A 23703-nucleotide genomic window follows, 5' to 3' on the forward strand; every position below is an offset into this window, starting at 1 on the left:
ATGAGGACAAAAATATTTATAAAAACATTTGAAAGGACATGATAAAAAAAAATATATAGTGAAAACCAAGCGGAGCAGGTCAGCATATACAGCACTATTTATAATCAGTATATATCAAATACAAATACCAGAGAATTGAACCCCACAATATGAACAAGTAAGAGTGTAAACAATGGGTCAAATATAATTTCAGTGGTATAAGGCCAGTCTCACACGTCCAGATAATTCCGGTACCGGAAAAATCAGTACCAGAGTTATCCGTGTCCGTGAGCTCACGTAGGCCATCCGTGTGGCACACGTGCGGCAGCCGTGTGCCGCCCGGGTACCACACGGACCGTGCAGGAGAGACAGCGCTACAGTAAGCGCTGTCCCCCCTGTGTGGTGCTGAATGCTGCATTCATCTCTTCTCCCCCGCAGCGTTCGCTGGAGAGAAGAGATGAAAGATCAATTTTTTCTATTTTTTGGTTAAAAATAAACTTTGCTGGTGTCCTCCCATCCCCAGTGCGCCGCCCGGCCCCTTGCAGATGCAGAGAAATACTCACCTAGCTCCCGCAATGTCTCCTCTCTCTTCTCCGCGCCGCTGCTTCTCCTGTATGAGCGGTCACGTGGTGCCGCTCATTACAGTTGATGAATATGCGGCTCCACCCCTATGACATTATCTTAGAAGTTCATATTGTAGGTATAGTCAATATTCATTATATACAACATTACCGAAAAGAAAGGTGCATAGAAAGATGTAGTATAAAGGTACAGTGGGGAAAAAAGTATTTAGTCAGCCACCAATTGTGCGAGTTCTCCCACTTAAAAAGATGAGAGAGGCCTGTAATTGACATCATAGGTAGACCTCAACTATGAGAGTCAAAATGAGAAAACAAATCCAGAAAATCACCTTGTCTGATTTGGCAAGAGTTATTTTGCCAAATATGGTGGACAACAAGTATTTAGTCAACTAAAAACATGCAAGATTTCTGGCTTCACAGACCTGTAACTTCTTCACCCCCAAGGGTGGTTTGCACGTTAATGACCGGGCCAATTTTTACAATTCTGACCACCGTCTCTTTATGAGGTTATAACTCCGAAACGCTTCAACGGATCTTAGCATTGTTTTCTTGTAACATATTGTACTTCATGATAGTGGTAAAATTTCTTCGATATCACTTGCGTTTATTTGTGAAAAAAACGGAAATTTGGGGAAAATTTAGAAAATTTTGCAAATTTCGCAATTTTCCAACTTTGAATTTTTATTCTGTTAAACCAGAGAGTTATTTGACACAAAATAGTTAATAAATAACATTTCCCACATGTGTACTTTACATCAGCGCAATTTTGGAAACAAATTTTTTTTTTTCTAGGAAGTTATAAGGGTTAAAATTTGAACAGCAATTTCTCATTTTTACAACAAAATTTACAAAACCATTTTTTTTCTGGACCACCTCACATTTGAAGTCATTTTGAGGGGTCTATATGGCAGAAAATACCCAAAAGTGACACCATTCTGAAAACTGCTCCCCTCAAGGTGCTCAAAACCACAGTCAAGAAGTTTATTAACCCTTCAGGTGTTTCACAGCAGCAGAAGCAACATGGAAGGAAAAACTTAACATTTTACTTTTTAGTCACAAAAATGATTTTTTAGCAATAATTTTTTTAATTTCCCAAGTGTAAAAAGAGAAAATGGACCTTAAAAGTTGTTGTCCAATTTGTCCTGAGTACGCTGATACCCCACATGTGAGGGGGAACCACTTTTTGGGCGCACGGCAGGGCTCAGAAGGAAAGGAGCGTCGTTTGACATTTTCAAGCTAAAATTAGCTGCAATTGAGATCGGACGCCATGTCGCGTTTGGAGAGCTCCTGATGTGCTTAAACAGTGGAAACCCCCCACAAGTGACCCCATTTTGGAAACTAGACCCCCTAAGGAACTTATCTAGATGTGTCGTGAGCACTTTTATCCCCCAAGTGCTTCACGAAAGTTTATAACGCCCGGGCGTGAAAATAAAAAATCCTATTTTTTCCCCACAAAAATGATCTTTCAGTCCCCAATTTTTTATTTTCCCAAGGGTAACAGGAGAAATTGGACCCCAAAAGTTGTTGTCCAATTTGTCCTGAGTACGCTGGTACCCCATATGTGGGAGAAAACTACTGTTTGGGCACACTTCGGGGATCGGAAGGGAAGTAGTGACGTTTTGGAATGCAGACTTTGATGGAATTGTCTGCGGGCATCATGTTCCATTTGGTGAGCCCCTGATGTGCCTAAACAGTAGAAACTCCCCACAAGTGACCCCATTTTGGAAACTTGACCCCCTAAGGAACTTATCTAGGTGTGTGGTGAGAATTTTGAACCTCCAAGTGCTTCACTAAAGTTTATGACGCCCGGCGTGAAAATAAAAAATTATATTTTTTCCCCACAAAAATGATCTTTCAGTCCCCAATTTTTTATTTTCCCAAGGGTAACAAGAGAAATTGGACCCCAAAAGTTGCTGTCCATTTTGTTCTGAGTACGCTGGTACCCCATATGTGGGAAAAAACTGTTTGAGCACTTCGGGACTCAGAAGGGAAGCAGTGACGATTTGGAATACAGACTTTGATGGACTGGTTCTCAGGGCGTCATGTTCCGTTTGCAGAGCCCCTGATGTGCCTAAACAGTAAAAAAAAACCACAAGTGACATCATTTTGGAACCTAGACCCCCATGGAACTTACTTAGATGTGCCCCCTCTTTGGAACTAATCTTCTGGTTCCTGTTAAGTAAATTAGTAGTGCATGGAGGTGTGGTACAATTTGAAGCAGTCCTTCATACACAGGCCAGGTTTGTCGGGGCAGGTGTCGCATTGATAGATGGTGTCCTTGCGTACTCCTCGTTTGTAGCACACTCGGCACCTTTTTTGCGGCTTATCTTTTCTATCAGTTGGCGGGACCACCCCCGGAAAATGCTGACCTGGTACAATATGAGCACCCTCAGTTCCGGAAGTACTGGGGCCCACTCCTTCCCTCGTGCCAAACATCAGGGCCTTAACCACTACCTCCTGGAACTGAAGGTACGTCGTATCGGTGTGGCGTGCACATCGTGACAGCAGGAAAGCTTTAAGCATTGCCATTTGTACGATGTACACCGACAGCTTTTTGTACCACACCTTGGCCTTCCTCAAAGCACTGTACGGTTGGAGGAGTTGATCGGAGAGATCAACGCCCCCCATGTTTTTGTTGTACCCCAGTACACAGTCCGGTTTGCAGACCTGTGTAGAGGTACCCCGTACACTGCTGAGGGCACTGCCATCACCGTGTATGGTGGTCAAGAGAAGGACATCCCTCTTGTCCTTGTACTTGACCACCAGCAGGTGGTCGCTACATTGGGCTTTGCTCTCACCTTTTCTGAGCATCTGCCCAAGTAGTGTCTTCCGGAGGCCTCTCTGATTTTTGCGGACAGTACCGCAGGCTGCGGTACCTCGCGCAGAGAGGGATTTGTAGAGTGGGATGCTGGAATAAAAGTTATCGGTGTAGAGGTGATAACCCTTATCCAGCAGTGGGTGCAACAAATCCCACACAATTTTTCCACTCACTCCCAGGATAGAAGGACACTCAGGCGGTTCAATCCTGCTGTCTTTCCCTTCGTAAACTCTAAAGCTGTGGGTGTACCCTGAGGTACTCTCACACAGCTTGTAGAGTTTGATTCCGTACCTGGCCCTCTTGTTGGGCAGGTATTGACGGAATCTGAGCCGCCCCTTAAAATGAACCAAGGACTCATCCACGCAGATGTCCCTTTTGGGCACGTACACTTCAGCAAACTTTTTGCTGAAGTGTTCGATGACCGGCCGAACTTTGAACAGACGGTCAAAATTGGGGTCATCTCGTGCGGGACACCGTGCATTATCGTTGTAATGCAGGAACTTATGGATGGCCTCAAAACGCGTCCGAACCATGATCATTCGGAACACTGGAGTGTTATATAAAATATCTACACTCCAATATTGCCAAATTTCTGGCTTCTTCATGATCCCCATGTGGAGGACCAGGCCCCAAAACTGCATAATTTCAACTGTGTCTACAGGAGACCAGTTAGAAAATGATGAACCGGGATTTTGCTCCAAAAATTGCCGAGCATACAAATTAGTTTGCTCCACCATGAGGTTAACAAAATCCTCAGAGAAAAAGACTTTAAAAAAGTCTATTTCTGTGAGGCCGGTGGTGTCAAACTTGATTCCTGATTCTGCCACAAAATCAGGAATCAGTGGCTCGTAATTTTCGGGGTGCGAGGTCCATATGGGGTCCTAAGAAGGGCGCACTGGTTCATCTTCAGGAGTGGGTGCTGCGTCATCTTCTCTCCTGGGGCGTCTGCGTGGCGGTTCCACAGGACCCGAGGAGCAAGATGAGGAAGAGGAGGAGGAGGAAGAGGATGAAGAATCTGAAGAGTAAAGGAATGTGGGATCCTCTCCCTCGCTATCAGTGTCGGAGGCAAGGAAAGAATTTGCCTCCTCCGCTGAATAGCGCTGCTGGGACTAACGGGACAAACGGGACATTTTTTTTGTGAGTATGGTGCTTGGGTGTAATTTATTGGTAACTATGTGTACGTGTGGGGGGGGATAGTGTTTGGTGCAAACTATTCTGAAAAGAAAAAGCTAAAGGAAAAAAAGCAAATAGGGAAAAAAAATACCTGTGAAAGGAAAAGGCTAAAACAGCAGGCCCTAGCTCTGATAAGTGAACTGCGTCACTTATCAAAGTTCGGCGGCTGCTGGGTGTGTGAACGGGGATGTGAAAAAAGCGGCAGGCACAAGAGCTCTGATAAGTGAACCACGTCACTTATCAAAGTTTGGAGGCGGCAGCTGGGTGCGCGAACGGGGATGTGGAAAAAAAAAAGAAAAAAGAAAGGCACGGGTTCAGACGCAGCTGCGGGGTGCACGCAAGGGGATGTGAAAAAAAAAAGAAAGAAAAAAAAGGCACGGGTTCAGACGCAGCGGCGGGGTGCGCGCAAGGGGATGTGAAAAAAAAGAAAGAAAAGAAAGGCACGGGTTCAGACACAGCGGCGGGGTGCGCGCAAGGGGATGTGAAAAAAAAAATAAAGAAAAGAAAGGCACGGGTTCAGACGCAGCGGCGGGGTGCGCGCGAGGGGATGTGAAAAAAAAAATAAAGAAAAGAAAGGCACGGGTTCAGACGCAGCAGCAGGGTGCGCGCAAGGGGATGTGAAAAAAAAAAAGAAAGAAAAGAAAGGCACGGGTTCAGACGTAGCGGCGGGGTGCGCGGACGGGGATGTGGGAAAAAAAAAGAAATGAAAGGCACGGGTTTAGACGCAGCGGCGGGGTGCGCGCAAGTGGATGTGAAAAAAAAGAAAAGAAAGACACGGGTTTAGACGCAGCGGCGGGGTGCGCGGACGGGGATGTGGAGAAGAAAAGTGAGCACGAGTGTTGATCGGTGAACTGCGTCACCAATCAACGCTCAGCGGCACTAAGGTGGGTGAAAAAGAAAAGCGAGCACAAGTGTTGATAGGTGAACTGCGTCACCAATCAACGCTTGGCGGCACTAATGGGGGTGAAAAAGAAAAGCGAGCACGAGTGTTCATAGGTGAACTGCGTCACCAATCAACGCTCGGCGGCTGCTAAATTTAGGCACGGATGGACGCGGCGCAAAGTGGGGGAAGGGGGGGATGGAGGGGGGGGAAGAAAGATCGGGCCCGGGATCGGGGATGAACACTTACGTTTGAAGTCTCTCTTCTTTCTTCTGTCTTCTGTCTTCTTCTTTCTTTTATTTTTTTAGCAAGAATTATGGTGTCACAGGCTACTGTGGCACCACAAGTCTCAGCACAGGAGGGGGATCTGTCAGCGTGACCGCTCTGCAGGAACCCTCACCAAGTGTGAGGATTCCTGCAGAGCAGTCAGACAGGTCAGGGACAGGTGAGACAGGTCACAGAGCGGTCACACCGCTGCTGTGACCTGTGATTGGTGGGATCGATGATCACATCGACCCCACCAATCAGGGGAGGCCCTGGTGATGCCGGTGTTGCTAGGCACCAGCCTATGATTGGAGCTCACAGCTCCGGTCATAGGCTGGTCACCGGCAGGTCACCATCAGGGCACAGCACGGTCATGCCGCTGCTGTGCCCTGTGATTGGCGCGATCGACTATCACATCGATCGCGCCAATCAGCTGCAGGATCCGGAGCCATGGCACAGGAGGCAGGGCAGGGCAGAGGGGGCTGCGGCGTGCGTAGTTACAGGCAGGGCACAGCGCGGTAACACCGCCGCTGTGCCCTGCGATTGGCGCGATCGATGTGATCGTCGATTGCGCCAATCCAGGGGGTTTTTGTACATCAGTACTCGATCCTAGCCTGGGACCTCACTGTTTCAGCCAATCTGATTGGCTGAAACAATGAGAAAGGCTGTGATTGGCTGTTCAGAATTGAACAGCCAATCACAGCGATCGGGGGGGCGGTGCCATACCCCAAGATGCCGAGGCCATCTTCCGTAAGGTAAGATGGCGTCGGAATTTTAATGCGATCACCTTAAATGCGATCGCATTAAAGGGCATGACGTACTATCCCGTCGGTGGTCATACGGGCCCACCCCACCTCGACGGGATAGTACGTCAGATGTCAGAAAGGGGTTAAGAGGCTCCTATGTCCTCCACTCATTACCTGTAGTAATGGCACCTGTTTGAACTTGTTATCAGTATAAAAGACACCTGTCCACAACCTCAAACAGTAACACTCCAAAACTCCACTATGGTGAAAACCAACGAGCTGTCGAAGGACACCAGAAACAAAATTGTAGCCCTGCACCAGGCTCGGAAGACTGAATCTGGAATAGGCAAGCAACTTGGTGTGATGAAATCAACTGTGGGGGCAATAATAAGAAAATTGAAGACATACAAGACCACTGATAATCCTCCTCGATCTGGGGCTCCATGCATGATCTCACCCCATGGGGTCAAAATGATCACAAAGAACGGTGAGCAAAAATCCCAGAACCACACAGGGGGACCTAGTGAATGACCTGCATAGAGTTGGGACTACTATCAGTAACACACGATGCTGCCAGGGACTCAGATCCTGCAGTGCCAGATGTGTCCCCCTGGTTAAGCCAGTACATGTCCGGGCTCGTCTGAAGTTTGCTAGAGAGCATCTGGATTATCCAGAAGAGTATTGGGAGAATGTCATATGGTTTGATGAAACCAAAGTAGAACTGTTTGGTAGAAATAAAACTCGTCCTGTTTGGAGGAGACAGAATGCGGAGTTGCATCCAGAGAACACCATACCTACTGTGAAGCATGGAGGTGGCAACATCATGCTTTGGGACGGTTTCTCTGCAAAGGTACCAGGACGACTGATCCGTGTACATAAAAGAATGAATGGGGCCATGTATCATGATATTTTGAGTGCAAACCTTCTATCAGCAAGGGCATTGAAGATGAAACGTGGATGGGTCTTTCAGCATGAAAATAATCCCAAGCACACCGCCAGGGCAACGAAGGAGTGGCTTCGTAAGAAGCATATGAAGGTCCTGGAGTGGCCTAGCCAGTCTCCAGATCTCAACCCCATAGAAAACCTTTGGAGGGAGTTGAAAGTCCGTGTTGCCCAGCGACAGGCCCAAAACATCACTGCTCTAGAGGAGAGCTGCATCGAGGAATGGGCCAACATACCACCAACAGTGTGTCCCAACCTTGTGAAGACTTACAGAAAACGTTTGACCATTGTCATTGCCAACAAAGGATACATAACAAAATATTGAGATGAACTTTTGTTAATGACCAAATACTTATTTTCCACCATAATTTGCAAAATAAATGTTGCCAAATCAGACAAGGTGATTTTCTGGATTTGTTTTCTCATTTTGACTCTCGTAGTGGGAGAACTTGCACAATTGGTTGCTGACTAAATATTTTTTCCCCACTGTATATCTCCATAAAAGTAAGAGGAAAAGGAAATAGTACTAGCCGGAGTTCATGCTACATGTGCTGGCGCCGCCACCCCACACTTCAACTCGCGTTTCACACGTTGCTTTGTTAGGGAGTGATGGATTGGGAGAGCCATATGATAGTTTATATAGGCAGCTGTCACTCACAGTGTAGGACAGACTAAGTGCAACACAAAGGGATAAGGGAAGGGGAAACAGACACTAGGGAATGGGGAAGTAGAGACCCCTAGACTGATCTCACGTCACCTTGTCTGTCCTACTGTCCCTTTATAGGTTCCACACTAGTGATGAGCAAATATACTCGTTACTCGAGATTTCCTGAGCACGCTCTGGTGTCCTCCGAGTATTTTTTAGTGCTCGGAGATTTAGTTTTCATCGCCTCAGCTGAATGATTTACAGCTTTTAGCCAGCATAAGTACATGTGGGGGTTGCCTGGTTGCTAGGGAATCCCCACATGTAATCAAGCTGGCTAGTAGCTGTAAATCATTCAGCTGCGGCAAAAAAAGCTAAATCTCCGAGCACTAAAAAATACTCTGAGGACACCCGAGCGTGCGCGGGACATCTCGAGTAACGAGTATATTTGCTCATCACTATTCCACACTTATCGTCGGGCAGGATACCTAGTCCCTGTGTGACCCTACCGCTAAGCCTTGCATCGGCAAGATAGGATGGACCCTTGCACTGAACTTTATACTATTGAAATTATATTTCACCCATTGTTTACACTCTTACTTGTTCATGTTGTGGGGTTCAATTTTCTGGTATTTGTATTTGATATATACTGATTATAAATAGTGCTGTATATGCTGACCTGCTCCGCTTGGTTTTTATGATATGTTTTCTTTTTATCATGTCCTGTCAATTGTTTTTAAATATTTTTGTCCTTATTGGTGTCTCTACCTAATAAAATGAAATTTGTTGTATTGAATGATTTTTGTTGTTTATTGATTTTTTTGTTCAAGTGGTTTTCTTCTTGAAAGGTTCTGAATAATTGCCTGTCACTATATTCCCTGCACAAAATATGACCAACCAGCTGTCCCTCTTAAGGTCATGGCCTCCACACTGCCCTCTTCGTTCCATACTCGACCCCCTCTTCACACTGTCTTCTCACACTGTGTCCCCACTATCGGGCCCATTCTCTATACTGTGTGCCCTCGTAACACTTCCTTTCCTCGGCTTGCTGTCCCCACCTGGCTGTACACTTACACTATCCCCCATGCTACTTTATCCACACTACTCAGTCTCTATTCTGTGCCAATTCACATTTTTCTCCTCCTATACTGTCTCCTCAAATTATTTTGCTTACATATTTACCCATTCCCCACACATTTCCCTGACTCCCCATAATGTGTTCGCACCCATCCCATCACCCTCGCTCCCCATACTGTGTCTACATACATTCCCCTCTAATGCTTTTGAAATTCTTGCAGTTCTCACTAGTTTTACAAATGCAATAAAGAGTTATAGCCTAAAGAGTTATAGCTGTTAGATAGCCCCAACACACGTGGGGTTGCCTGTTTTATAGGGAATCCCCAAATGTGTGGAGGCTATCTGACAGCCGCAAATCATGGAGCCGCAGGGACTCGAACATAATATACGAGCACTCACAGATGCTCGGATAACACCCCAGCGCGCTCGGGTAAGACATATCTGAGCACGTTCACTTATCACTATTAATTATGTCAGGAAGAAAAAAAATGACCTGATTTGCTAATGGCACATGGGATATCAGTAGCATTGCTATCTATTTCTATTATTAAATTCAATCATAGGGCATTTGAATAGATGAGTCCAAACGCCCTATTAGAGTATTTAGCCCCCGCACCCCAAAACTATCATTCTGGCAAGCTCTCTGGTTTTTCATCCGAGGGACCCAAATGCTCTTTTATTAAAGAAGTGAAACTTTTCTGCTGTCTTGTACATCCTTTACCTGCCCAACAAGCCATGATCAATCACTTTCTTTCCTCTCCTTTTACTATGTGATTGTTAAACATTCAATAAGTGTCAGCAAATCTAGTCTCTACTAAAGAATTATCTCACTCATATCTTCTTTACTTATAATTGGGGATTTTTCTTGTATTCTCTGAAAACCTAATAAAATTATTAAAAAATGTTTACATTTTTACTTTTTTTTAACACAAAGCAAAGAATTGGAATAAATAATTTACAATGGCAGCTGAGAAAGCATTGCATATTTCCTCCATTGTTTATGACTACTGCATCAGTATTTAGTTCACCATCTTCATCAATAATTGGCCCAGGAGCTCTGAATATTGATCCTAGAAGACTAATTATGCTCTTCTTGCCCTTTATAGAGTTAAAACCATGAATCCCTTAAAGGAAATTAAATAACCCAATGGAACATATAGATCTCGTCTCATTAGTGATGATTTCTTAAAACACAAGTGTGTGCTACAGAGTCGCAATATTCTGTTCAGCAGGAGAGATTCTTGAGAGGACAGAGTTAGTCGCAGTCATCTGTCAGAAGACAATGTGACAGAGAGTCGTAGTGCCCTCCTGGGGGAATCCCATAGAACAGCATTTGTCAGGCTGGGGGAAACATCAGAACAAGAGGCCACCAGAAGGTTAAAGTATTTTATCAGTAGGAAAGTAATGGAAGCCAGCCAAGACAGATGTGCTGCAGGCACAGTATAGTGCCAATGGAAGAAGAGGCAAGATGATAACATTAGTACCAAGCCAAGGAAAGCGAGCGCAGAACTGAATCTGATGTCTTGTGATAATGTGATGTGTAAGTATTTGCTAGCCGTGAGTATCTTTTTATGTGGAAAGTTCGAAATTCTGAAATTGCATTGACTGTCACCAGTCTTTAGCACTGGTTGTGACATTGTCTGTGCTTTGCCATGAAAATAAGGCAGAGTCCAGCTTTTTCACAGAGGCTTTCTATATTGCTCGTATATGCAATCATGAGTTTTGGAGATCTGTGCTTGTTCACCTTTCGTCTTGGCTCAAGTTATTTCGAAATGAATGGTAGCAGAAAACCAGCTTTGCAAGCATTTCACGTTAATATGCCAGGTGTAGTTTATGCTAGTTTTGTTAGTGGGACTGTGTGTAGACTTTGTATTGTAAGAAATTGGAATTCTTGAAGAAATCTAAGGATGGGCACAACTTATTCCACTCTGTGTGACTGTAGACTTGTAAATACCCCCCCCCCCCCCCCAGCGAGCACCCTGTGCCTCCAGGATTCACCAAATTCTGAGCCGAGAACTGCAGTGATATATGTGATATACATACTCCTGGCACAAGCCGTCTAATGGGTGCAGCCTCGCTCCATACAAGAGTGGCGCGTCAGTCTAGTGGGTGCAGCCTCGCTCCATACAAGAGTGGCGCATCAGTCTAGTGGGTGCAGCCTCGCTCCATACAAAAGTGGCGCATCAGTCTAGTGGGTGCAGCCTCGCTCCATACAAAAGTGGCGCATCAGTCTAGTGGATGCAGCCTCACTCCATACAAAAGTGGCGCGTCAGTCTAATGGGTGCAGCCTATCTCCATACAAGAGTGGCGCATCAGTCTAGTGGATGCAGCCTCACTCCATACAAGAGTGGTGCATCAGTCTAGTGGATGCAGCCTCGCTCCATCCAAGAGTGGCGCATCAGTCTAATGGGTGCAGCCTTGCTCCATACAAGAGTGGCGCATCAGTCTAGTGGATGCAGCTTTGCTCCATACAAGAGTGGCGCATCAGTCTTATGGGTGCAGCCTATCTCCATACAAGAGTGGTGCATCAGTCTAGTGGATGAAGCCTCGCTCCATACAAGAGTGGCGCATCAGTCTAATGGGTGCAGCCTCGCTCCATACAAAAGTGGCGCATCAGTCTAGTGGGTGCAGTCTCGCTCCATACAAAAGTGGCGCATCAGTCTAGTGGATGCAGCCTACAAAAGTGGCGCATCAGTCTAATGGGTGCAGCCTCGCTCCATACAAGAGTGGCGCATCAGTCTAATGGGCGCAACCTCGCTCCCTACAAGAGTGGCGTATCAGTCTAGTGGGTGCAACCTCACTCCATACAAGAGTGGTGCATCAGTCTAATGGGCGCAACCTCGCTCCATACAAGAGTGGCGCATCAGTCTAATGGGTGCAGCCTCGCTCCATACAAGAGTGGCGCGTCAGTATAATGTATGCAGCCTCGTTCCATACAAGAGTGGTGCATCAGTCTAGTGGATGCAGCCTCGTTCCATACAAGAGTGGCGCGTCAGTCTAGTGGGTGCAGCCTCGCTCCATACAAAAGTGGCGCATCAGTCTAGTGGGTGCAGCCTCATTCCATACAAGAGTGGTGCATCAGTCTAGTGGATGCAGCCTCGTTCCATACAAGAGTGGTGCATCAGTCTAATGGGTGCAGACTCGCTCCATACAAGAGTGGTGCATCAGTCTAATGGGTGCAGCCTATCTCCATACAAGAGTGGCGCATCAGTCTAGTGGATGCAGCCTCGCTCCATACAAGAGTGGCGCATCAGTCTAATGGGTGCAGTCTATCTCCATGCAAGAGTGACGCATCAGTCTAGTGGGTGCAGCCTCGCTCCATACAAGAGTGGTGCATCAGTCTAGTGGATGCAGCCTCGTTCCATACAAGAGTGGTGCATCAGTCTAGTGGGTGCAGCCTCGCTCCATACAAGAGTGGTGCATCAGTCTAGTGGATGCAGCCTCGTTCCATACAAGAGTGGCGCATCGGTCTAGTGGGTGCAGCCTCACTCCATACAAGAGTGGCGCATCAGTCTAGTGGGTGCAGCCTCGCTCCATACAAGAGTGGTGCATCAGTCTAGTGAGTGCAGCCTCGCTCCATACAAGAGTGGCGCATCAGTCTAGTGGATGCAGCTTTGCTCCATACAAGAGTGGCGCATCAGTCTAATGGGTGCAGCCTTGCTCCATACAAGAGTGGCGCATCAGTCTAGTGCTTGCAGCCTCACTCCATACAAGAGTGGCGCATCAGTCTAATGGGTGCAGCCTATCTTTATACAAAAGTGGCGCATCAGTCTAATGGGTGCAGTCTATCTCCATGCAAGAGTGGCGCATCAGTCTAGTGGGTGCAGCCTCGCTCCATACAAGAGTGGTGCATCAGTCTAGTGGATGCAGCCTCGTTCCATACAAGAGTGGTGCATCAGTCTAATGGGTGCAGCCTCGCTCCATACAAGAGTGGTGCATCGGTGTAATGGGTGCAGCCTCGCTCCATACAAAAGTGGCGCATCAGTCTAGTGGGTGCAGCCTCGCTCCATACAAGAGTGGCGCATCGGTCTAGTGGGTGCAGCCTCACTCCATACAAGAGTGGCGCATCGGTCTAGTGGGTGCAGCCTCGCTCCATACAAGAGTGGTGCATCAGTCTAGTGAGTGCAGCCTCGCTCCATACAAGAGTGGCGCATTCTAGTGGGTGCAGCCTCGCTTCATACATTTGTGTGGAGTGAGGCTGCGCCCACCTGACGGTTTCTGCCCGGGAGTATGCATATCGCACACATCACCGCGGTTCCCACCTCAGAAATCAGTGAATCCTTGTGTGTGTGTGTCGGGGAATTCACATGGGTGCAGTCACACCGAGTGACTGCAATCTTTTCATTTTAGACCAGACAACCACTTTACTTTTACATATTAAAGGGACATGACCTTGTGACCCTTTTCCTTATCAAACCACTTCTGATAATACAAACAATTTTTCTTACTCTGTGTAGGTTAATATTATTTTGTGGTTTTGATATGTTCTACTCTCAGTAATTTTATTCATATAATCCTACTTGAAAAAGCCCAATAAAGACTCTTGAACCTTACTGTATATTCAAGTCATCCTAAAACTGAAGAACCCTCCTATTATAATGGCATAATCAAGAATTTCTTATTTCTATGTATACTGTGCCTAACATGCTGGCCATCACAGCTGCATAGTGAAAACGCTACATGCAACAGATAGAAACTATCATTTAAAAAAATACTCTTACTTTTAGCCAAATTGCTATCCACTGTTGGATTTGCTTGATAAAAAATGAATGTCCAGTGCAGAACAACATACCAGTATATGTAAGGCTAAAATAAAGTCTACGGTGCATTATATCATTTTAAGGGCGCATTATATTCCATGAGGGAGGCTACATTATTTTCTATGAGGAGGCAACATTATATTCTATGAGGGGGCTGCATTATATTCTAAGGGGGGCTGCATTATACATTATGAGGGGTTGCATTATATTTTGTGGGGGGCTGCATTATACCCTATGAGGGAGGCTGCATTAAATTCTATGAGGGGGCTGCATTATATTCCATGAGGGAGGCTACATTATTTTCTATGAGGAAGCTACATTATATTCTATGAGGGGCTACATTATATTCTATGAGGGGGCTACATTAAATTCTATGAGGGGGCTACTTTATATTCTATGACGGGGCAACCCCAACCCCTGCTATATCATTAAGATGTGTAAGACCTTATATTATACCATGATATTAGCATATATTACCCCACAATTGGTGGTCTTGTATTTATTTCTATGCAGCTACATAGTGGGCCCCAAGAATGATTTTCTCTGGTGGGCCCAAGGTGCCGGCGGTATAATATAGTTTGAATAGAATCACATCATGGCTTCTAGGGTACGGCAACAGGCAAGGTGCAAAAATTTTAAGTGGCTCCAAGTTTTTCCAACTTGCTTGTCACAGTTGCAGTACACTAGAAGTCACAATTTGAGCCCTCGCCACCCTATGCTGATGCGGCACAGAGCGATTTTTGGCCACCAAACATGTGACAGTCAGTCGTCTAGCCGCAGCCTAAGGCTTAAACCTTTTATACCCTTCATTTAATTTGTGTTTGCTAGGACTATGATGCAGTTGACTGAAGAGGTAGAAATATTCTCATCTAGTTTCTACTGTGTTACACCCACTTTCTTCTCAACCAGTGTAACCATGCGAATAAAAACCTTTCGTTCATGTGTATCATTGGATTTCTTCCTGCACCTCTTTAAAGGCAATCTGTCAACAGGTTTTTGCTACCCCATCTGAGAGCAGCATGAAGTAGAGGCAGAAATCCTGATTCCAACTATGTATCACTCACTGGGTTGTTTGCTGCAGTTTTGATGAGGTCTAGCAGCTCTCTTGAATGCTGAGCTCTGTATTAACCTGCCCACACCACTGAGTGGCAGGTTTCTCTGTACACTGTGCCTAGGCAGAAAGCAGCCAATCAATGATGGAGGTGGGGTTATACTGAGCTCATGAATATGGGGGACTACATGACAGCAGGTTTACTGTTGTGATAATTTCCTGAAGAAAAAAACATACATTTCTATCCAATCTACAGCAAGAAGCCCAATGCATGACACATCCCTGGAATCAGGGTCTCTGTCTCTATGTTATGCTGCTCTCAGATTAAGTGGCCAAAACCTGGTGACAGATTCATTTAAAGTAGATTCTTGAAAATATATTAATCACAACGTGTACCCCTGCTGAGATCCCCAGAAATCTGTGGTAATTGGTAAGACAGGCAATACGTATGGTTTCCCTGTGGCTCCACCACGAGGGAAATGAAACATAGTCCGTCCATTCAGATGATGAATGGGGTGACTGCGTACTGCGGGACAAGATAGGCCTTTCAAAGCGAGAGGAGTACTCTCCACTGATATGAGGGTCCTGAACAAAAGGTCTTGCTCCAACCCATGAGTCCCAAAATGGTTTATGTCAAAATTGATTTTCTCCTTTAGATTACAATATTTTTAGGTCTCATTGCCCCAGTTTTTGCTATGATGACACATAATAATACTATTATATATTCTATTTTATTGAAAACCCTTTTTCGAAAAAATCTCATTATTAGGATTGTTGGTGGAAAAAAAGTGTGCCTAATTTATACAATCATCACAAATCCAGATGCACAGTAACAGATGTTGGCAGCTTTACTGAAATCATGTCTTTACAATATTGTCACTGGTTTCTTCAGCCATCAGCGAAACAGCTCAGAGATATGTAATAAGTGTATTCATATGGGTCAGCATGGTGTAAGTGCTCCCCCTGCTGTTTAATTTGTAGTACAGCCACAAAATAATACTGATGTACTAGTTCATAGTGATGCTTTTATTACTCAAGTGAGAGAAAAATGTTGAAGAAGCGATAAAATTACATTTTTAAGACTATATTCACAAGTCCTTTTTACTCTGAGTGTGGTGTACTTCTATAGGACTTTATTTATCCGGCTTATACCAAGAGTGTCCTTTTAGCATGACTTCTAGGATATACACCTGCATACATTTTTTTTTCAACTGTACTGAAAAGAGAATGAATAGAACTACTGCAAATAAATGAATACAACATGGTGTATGGTTCTTTTATGTGGGATTATCAAGACCAAAGTCAGCGCAGTCATCTACCAAGAAATTTTAGAGTACTTCATGTTGACAAGATTTTTGGATATGGAAATTTCATTCTCCGGCAGGACTTGGCACCTGTCCACACTGCCAAAAGTACCAATACCTGGTTTACAAGCAACAGTATCACTGTGCTTGATTGGCCAGCAAACTCGCCTGACCTTAACCCCATAGAGAATCTATGGAGTATTGTATGAGGCAGATGAGAGACACCAGACCCAACAATGCAGATGAGCTGAAGGCTGCTATCAAAGCAACCTGGGCTTCCATAACACCTCAGCAGTGCCACAGGCTGATCGACTCCATGCCATGCCACATTGATGCAGTAATTGATGCAAAAGGAGCCCCGACCAAGTATTGAGTGCATTTACTGAACATACATTTCAGTAGGCCAACATTTCAGATTTTAAAATCATTTTTTCAAGCTGTTATTATAAAGTATTCTAATTTACTGAGATAATGACTTTTGGGCTTTCATTGGCTGTAAGCCATAATCATCAACATTAACAGAAATAAACACTTGAAATAGATCACTCTGTTTGTAATGTCTCTATATAATATATGAGTTTCACTATTTGTATTGAAGAACTGAAATAAATGAACTTGTTGATGATATTCTAATTTTATGAGAAACCCCTGTATATGCCTTCACTTTGTTATTTTGCCAATTACCATAATCAAGGAAACAATAATTGAAAGAAAGCATTAATAACATCGTAATGAGCGACTCCAGGCAGTGTTTCATGCTTCCTACCAATGCGTAACTAGAATCCGATGGGCCTGTTGGTCAGATGTCTGGGCCCTTGTAGCTACCTAGATCCTATAAAGACCTATGTGTTTGCCTTCTATATAATAATTTCCCTTGGTCCTGGCTCTTTCTTGTAGTAATCTTCCCCATCCTGGACCGCGTCCAGTAATAATGTCCCCTTCCTGACTTCTACCAGTAATAATGCCCCCCATCCTTGGCTCCTTCCTAGTATAATGTTCCCATCCTTGTGTATTGTCAACCATTCTGGTTTAATGTCACCCATTCTGCCATAATGTCCCCCATTTTGGTATAATGTCCCCCATTCCATCCTGGAATGATATCCCCATCCTGGCATAATATCCCCATCCTGGCATAATGTCCCCATCCTGATGTATTGTTCATGTTCTGGTATAATGTCCCCATCCTGGTATAATGTGCACATCCTTGTATAATGTCCACATCCTAGTATAATCTCCCCATTCTGGTATAATGCCCCCATTCTGGTATAATGCCCCCCATTGTGGAATAATATCGCTGTCCTTGTATATTGACCCCATTCTCTTATAATGTCCCCGTTTTGGGCCCCTACCGTACTCAAGCTCATCTTCTCCAGCATCTTTTAAAAAGAAACAAGCGATTATTCTCACCTTCCTCTGCTCCCACGGCTTGCAGCATCTTCTGTAGCACCCCACCCTCACGAGCGCGGTTGTAGTTGCACTCTCTATAACCACTATCATTACACCCCTGCTTAATACTTACTTTTGCAAACATTGCGCTTAATTTCAATCCAGTAGAAATTGATATGGAATTGTATTTCTTCACCTAACTCCTAAATCTTACTGTGTAAAATAACTGTGCACCCTGTAAGTCTGTATCTGTTCATACAGAGTAGAATATTCTTCTAAAAGAAAAACTCTAAATTGATTCTTTCACTCCAACAGAAGGTAGCATCAGTCCCGAAGTAGAGTAAAAAGAAGCTATTTTATTCATAGTGACATAAAAACGTCTGCATTTTGTGGCTTTACTCCTCTTCATCAGTCTAAATATCACCTATGTACAATATATAGAGACAGACATACTGTAGGTCTGTTCTCTGCTTCGGTTTTTGTTAAAGGGGTGCCAGTAATGTATCCCTTTAAACTGTACCCCTTCAAAATATTTGACATGCCAGTGAGGTCAGGACAACCTTTTAAACAATAAACCTTAAATCTGTTTACCGAGAACATGCTAAAATTAATGGTAGGCTTCTCCGTTACATTAGAAGAAAATTGCCAAACAAATTGCTACAGTGATGATTAATTTATCTCTGTCCGCACTTTCCATATTTCCTATGATACCATGTAACCAGCACTATGCTCTGTCATCCACCAAGGCCTATGTCCTGGATAGATTCTCTGTTGGGAAATGGGGGCTTGTTTCCATTATTTATGCCTGACAATAGCATGCGTGTAACCAGTGGCGTAACTTGAAACTCATGGGCCCCGATGCGAAAGTCCAACTAGGCCCCCAAATATTTTAAATCTGTAATAGAAAGTATTTTTCTATAGGCCAAAGGGACTTTTGGGGCCCCCTAGGCTCCAGGGCCCGGGTGCGACTGCAGCCCTTGCACCTGTTGTAATTACACCCCTGCTTATAACATGTAACACACACAGACAGAAGAGGGCCCTGGTGCAACCCCATTACATGGGTGATTTGTAGTCCAATAGCTCATCATAATGTACAGCTCCACTTGCTTTGGTGGTAGATGTCCCCCACCCTTACCTCTTGGGCCTCTGTTCACCAATAGCCTGTCCGCCCCTGCATGAATCCTATAAATTTGAGCCGTGACTGTTAAGTAACAGATAAAATACCTGGGTTTACGACATGGCTATTAATTCCAACAGTGTTATGAGTTAGCAGATCGTCTGAAATGGGTCCCCATGATCCTTAACTTCCAACCAATAAACTGCTAAGCACATTTTAATCTTATTAATTGTTAATATCTCTTACCTGTAGACTCATTGTGTGCCTTTCTATTTTCAGATGTTAATCAAGTTATTGGTAGTAGATATCTAGTTATTACAGTGAGGTAAAGCTTTAATTAAAACCCAGGAGCTAAGACTTACAGTAATTTGTTTCTAAGGCCAACAGAGGAAGCCTGTAAACATCTATAAATTATGTAGCATTTAGACTCCACTGGTATTGATTCAGAATGATAATTTAGTACAGTAGGCCGTTAACTGTTTAACCCTTTTCTTTCAGCGTGTCCGGTGGAGAGCTGTTTGACCGAATAGTTGAAAAAGGGTTTTATACTGAGAAAGATGCAAGCACGCTTATCCGACAGGTGTTAGATGCTGTCTTCTATCTTCACAGACTTGGAATTGTACACAGAGACTTAAAGGTAAGATTTCACATGAAACATACAGGTACAGCAACTTTTCTGGGATGAGAATTAGAATCTTTCCAGGTTGACGAGGGTCCAAGCTACTGAGCAACCCAACTGATCCGACTATACAGTGGACATAGCATTAAAATCTGATTCTCCTTAAACTCCTTTAAGGTTTGTCCCATCGGACACAACCACTTTTAGATTAAATCAGCTGGTATCTCCAGTGAAACAGTCTACACCCGGCCACACATTACCCCTTACTGTGTCTGTTGCATGGTAAATGTGTATAAAGGCCATTCTTCTGAATGGCCATCTATGCAAATCGGGCAACAGCTCTGGTGGACATTCCTTCAGTCAGCATGCCAATTGCACACTCCTTTAAAAGTTGCGACATCTGTAGCATTGTGCTGTGTGATAAAACTGCACTCCTGGGCAATTATCATGCCATCTAATCAGCATCTTGATATGATACCTGTGAGGTGGATGGATTATCTCAGCAGAGGAGAAGTGGTCACTAACACAGATTACACAAATTTGTGAACAATATTTAAGAGAAAAAGGCCATTTGTGAATATAGAAAAAATCTTAGCTCTTTGAGTTCAGCTCATGAAAAATGGAATCAAAATCAAAAGTGTTATGTTTATATTTTTGTTCAGTGTAATGTGATGATTGCAATATATTAAGAGGATAAAAACTTTGATGGGAGCGTATATTTAATCATCTTTCCCCAGTCCTTCTTTAAAAAGCCGAGCCATTAATATTTGTGGTAAAATAACCATATTGTCAGTTGTTGGGTGGCTCCTTCCCTGTCCCTAACAATAGGGGGCGTCCTAGCTCGCCCTTTTCCCTGGGATACTTCTGAAGGTGAAGATGCCAGGGCCGCCACCCTTGTCTTATCTCCTGAATTAGCCCTCTGTCTGATCTCTTCCCCCACCCAGGGAAGAGGGGAGCTGCCATGCTCCGCAGTACACCACCCAGACAAACAAGGCAACACAAACAAGGGTGAACTGAAAATATCAAGCATACAAATATTCACTCACATATAACAGAGGAATGCACCGGCGAGCGGAGAACAGGGGAAAAACCAAAGTAAGTGGAAGGAAGGGAATCATCACCCTTACAAGCCACAGTCACAGATAACTCCTCCAAACGCCTTCTCATATAAACACCTCTCCTCCAAGCCACGCAGGAAAAGCTAGCTCTGACATGGGTTTGAATCAGGATGGGAGAATTGCTTCTTTTCAGTGCAGGAGTAGGAGCAATCAGATACTGCGGTCTTCTGGCTCCTCTCTGTTGCGGTAACCCCGTGACGCATATCCTATTTTTTTTTCTTTTTAGCCTGAAAATCTATTATATTTTAGTCAAGAAGGAGCGTCAAAAATTATGATAAGTGATTTTGGTCTGTCTAAGATGGAAGGTAAAGGAGATGTGATGTCCACAGCCTGTGGAACGCCAGGGTATGTTGGTAAGTGACACATTTTTCTGTTGACATGTAGATAAAAATGCAAATGTGCAAGCGTGAAATTGACGGCCAGTGCTCTCTATTAGTGCAGTGCACTAATCTAATAGTAAGTGTATAGGAAGAAAGTTGCAATCTTCAAATTGTGGCTCACCAGCTTTTGTGAAACCTCTACTCCACGAATGCACAAATAATAGTATTCATCACAGAGTTGGTTAGAAAATAAAAATCTGGATAAAAACATGGGAACTGTGGGAATATACCCTTAGACTAGATTCTGGCGTTTAAGCATAAATGACTTGTAAAGTTTTTATGTCGCACATTTATTCCATAAAGTCTTCATCTATTAGGATGTGATCTATGTAAGTGAATGAAATTAGTTCTTGCCACACAACAAGGACATTGGAAAGGCTCTTCCGACTAAGACGTGGCACCATGTAAGTGTCTGTGACAAGTACAATTAGAAACTTCAGGTCACAGAAACATCATTTAGGTGGCATTTTATGTAGGTTTAGTACAATGCATCTTAGAATTTTGCCACAGATTACAGCTTTTATATGTGAGAATTTTACTTTAATCTTGGGTCCAGCTCAGTGATTTTTGTCTTGTGACTTTAGATTGTCTTTGTAGAAATGACAGTGTATCTAGATACAAAATGGGGACATAGGTTTTAGGACGACTACATATTATACCTACAGGAGCCTTATCTCGCCCATGGAATCCAGTTCTTTGTGCATGAGTTGTATATGTGTACAGCTATTTTGTGTATAAATGTAACTACTTAAGGATGTCTTATTTTTCAGCTCCAGAAGTCCTTGCCCAGAAACCATACAGCAAAGCAGTAGACTGTTGGTCCATTGGTGTTATTGCCTATATTCTGTAAGTACATTGAAACAATATCTGTAGAACAGAATACATAGTACATTTAACATGTGAATAGGAACCTAAGCCTATCAGTATCAGGGCCAGCAAGGATATCAGTTATATGAACAATCCTAAACTAAGACTGAAATACCAAAAAACTGGAGTAAACCATCCATCTAAACAAGATCACAATTAAATTAACATAATACATGGTCAGTAGCAAGAGTCAGATGTTAAAATCATGGCATCCATTGTAACCTGGGATGGGATGAGAACATAACCAATTGTATAAAGTGCTGGTGCTACAAGTATTCAGTCCCAGTGACTGCCGTGTGTATAATCAACATAGAGTATCCAAATAGCTATTCAAATATCAAGTCACTATGTCGATTATACACCCGGCAGTCACTGTGTTTTTTTATTTTTTATTCTGTAAGTACAACTCATCATAATAACTTTCAAAATTGCACATTCTAACTTGTGGGATGTGGGCGATTGATTAAGACTATCAAGTGCTAGTAAAATGTACACAATCTAGTAAACATTTTCACTGTGGTTCTGGATTGTTTCTGTACCTTTTGTTTTTGGAAAAGTTGTTGAAAACTGATAAATTGCTTGGTGTTACTAAAACAGAGGTTGCAGTTATCTCTAGAATATTCCGTCACTTCCTGATCATTGTGGTCCTTGGACTGTGCAGTAATGCTCTTGTTCACACATTCAGCTGAATGAAGCTGTATGTCAGTTCCTTGCAGGCAGGTGGGTGTAAGCACCTGTGGTGTTTTAAAAAAAGGAAAAAAGCTATTTTTGTTAATAAAACTGGAAGTGGAAAATTATTTTGCTATGATAATACTTCTGTATTGCAATGTATCTTCCTTTCAGGGATTTAATATTAAAAGGAAATTGTCACCAGGTCTTTGCTATGTATTCTGACAGCAGCATTATGTAGGGACAGAGACCCTGATTATAGTTATGTAGTACTTACTGGGCTGCTTGGTGTACATTTGGTAAAATCAGTTTTCTTTTCTGTAGATCTAACAGTGCCCTAATGCTGAGCTGTGTGTAACCCCCACCTACACCCCTCACTTTCAGCTTTCTGTATACATTGCGCGTAGGTAGAAAACTGCCAATCTATGGTGGCGGTGGGGTTGCACAGAGAAGGAAGACTACATGGCAGCAGAGATACGTCTTCTAGAGATAATCTCCTGTCGATAAAACATTGTAGCTATTGAAAATACAACACTTTTTTTTTTATGTTTTATGGGGCCAATCATACCAGGACAGGAATAGGGGCCAATCATACCAGGATGCTAAAGAGAAATGAATATTCATTGCCCTCCCCTTCAATGGGCGTGAAGTGCAGTGAATATTAATTTCGCTTTAGCAGTGGGCACAGGAGTTAGCTGCAGCCGCCGGCTCCTGCCTCTGTGACCCGCTGCTCCTCCGATACCGCTCCCCCACCTCCCCATCACATCCAGAGCCGGTACATCCAGACTATAAGATGCACCCCTCATTTTCCTCCACATTTTTTGAGGAAAAAAGTACATCTTATGGTCCGAAAAATACGGTATGTTCAGTTTTACATTTTAGGTGGAAATCATCTTTAAAGCGAATCTGTCACCCCCAAAATCGATGGTGAGGTAAGCTCACCGTCATCAGGGGCTTATCTACAGCATTCTGTAATGCTGTAGATAAGCCGCCGATGTTACCTGAAAGAGGAGAAAAAGACGTTAGATTATACTCACCCAGGGGCGGTCCCGCTCCGATGGGCGTCTCAGGTCTGGTCCAGCGCCTCCCATCTTCATTCCATGACGTCCTCTTCTGGTCTTCACGCCGCTGCTCCGGCGCAGGCGTACTTTGCCCTGTTGAGGGCAGAGCAAAGTACTGCAGTGCGCAGGCGCCGGTAAGGTCAGAGAGACCCGGCGCCTGCGCACTGCAGTACTTTGCTCTGCCCTCAACAGGGCAGACAAAGTACGCCTGCGCCGAAGCCGCGGCGCTGAGACCAGAAGAGGACGTCATGGAAGGAAGATAGGAGGC

The 23703-nt window shown here is 44.1% G+C and overlaps 1 protein-coding gene across 1 annotated transcript in view; it reads left to right on the forward strand.

Moving 5' to 3' along the window:
- The window catches only part of CAMK1D (calcium/calmodulin dependent protein kinase ID), a 362392-nt gene that overhangs the window by 310296 nt on the left and 28393 nt on the right, over nucleotides 1–23703 (forward strand). The window contains exons 4-6 of the mRNA XM_077264591.1: nucleotides 19220–19358; nucleotides 20685–20811; nucleotides 21609–21684. Of these exons, the coding sequence (XP_077120706.1) occupies nucleotides 19220–19358; nucleotides 20685–20811; nucleotides 21609–21684 (342 nt within the window). The remainder of the gene's footprint in view (nucleotides 1–19219; nucleotides 19359–20684; nucleotides 20812–21608; nucleotides 21685–23703) is intronic.

Source organism: Ranitomeya variabilis, chromosome 5, assembly GCF_051348905.1.
Source record: "Ranitomeya variabilis isolate aRanVar5 chromosome 5, aRanVar5.hap1, whole genome shotgun sequence".
Classification (NCBI taxonomy): domain Eukaryota; kingdom Metazoa; phylum Chordata; class Amphibia; order Anura; family Dendrobatidae; genus Ranitomeya; species Ranitomeya variabilis.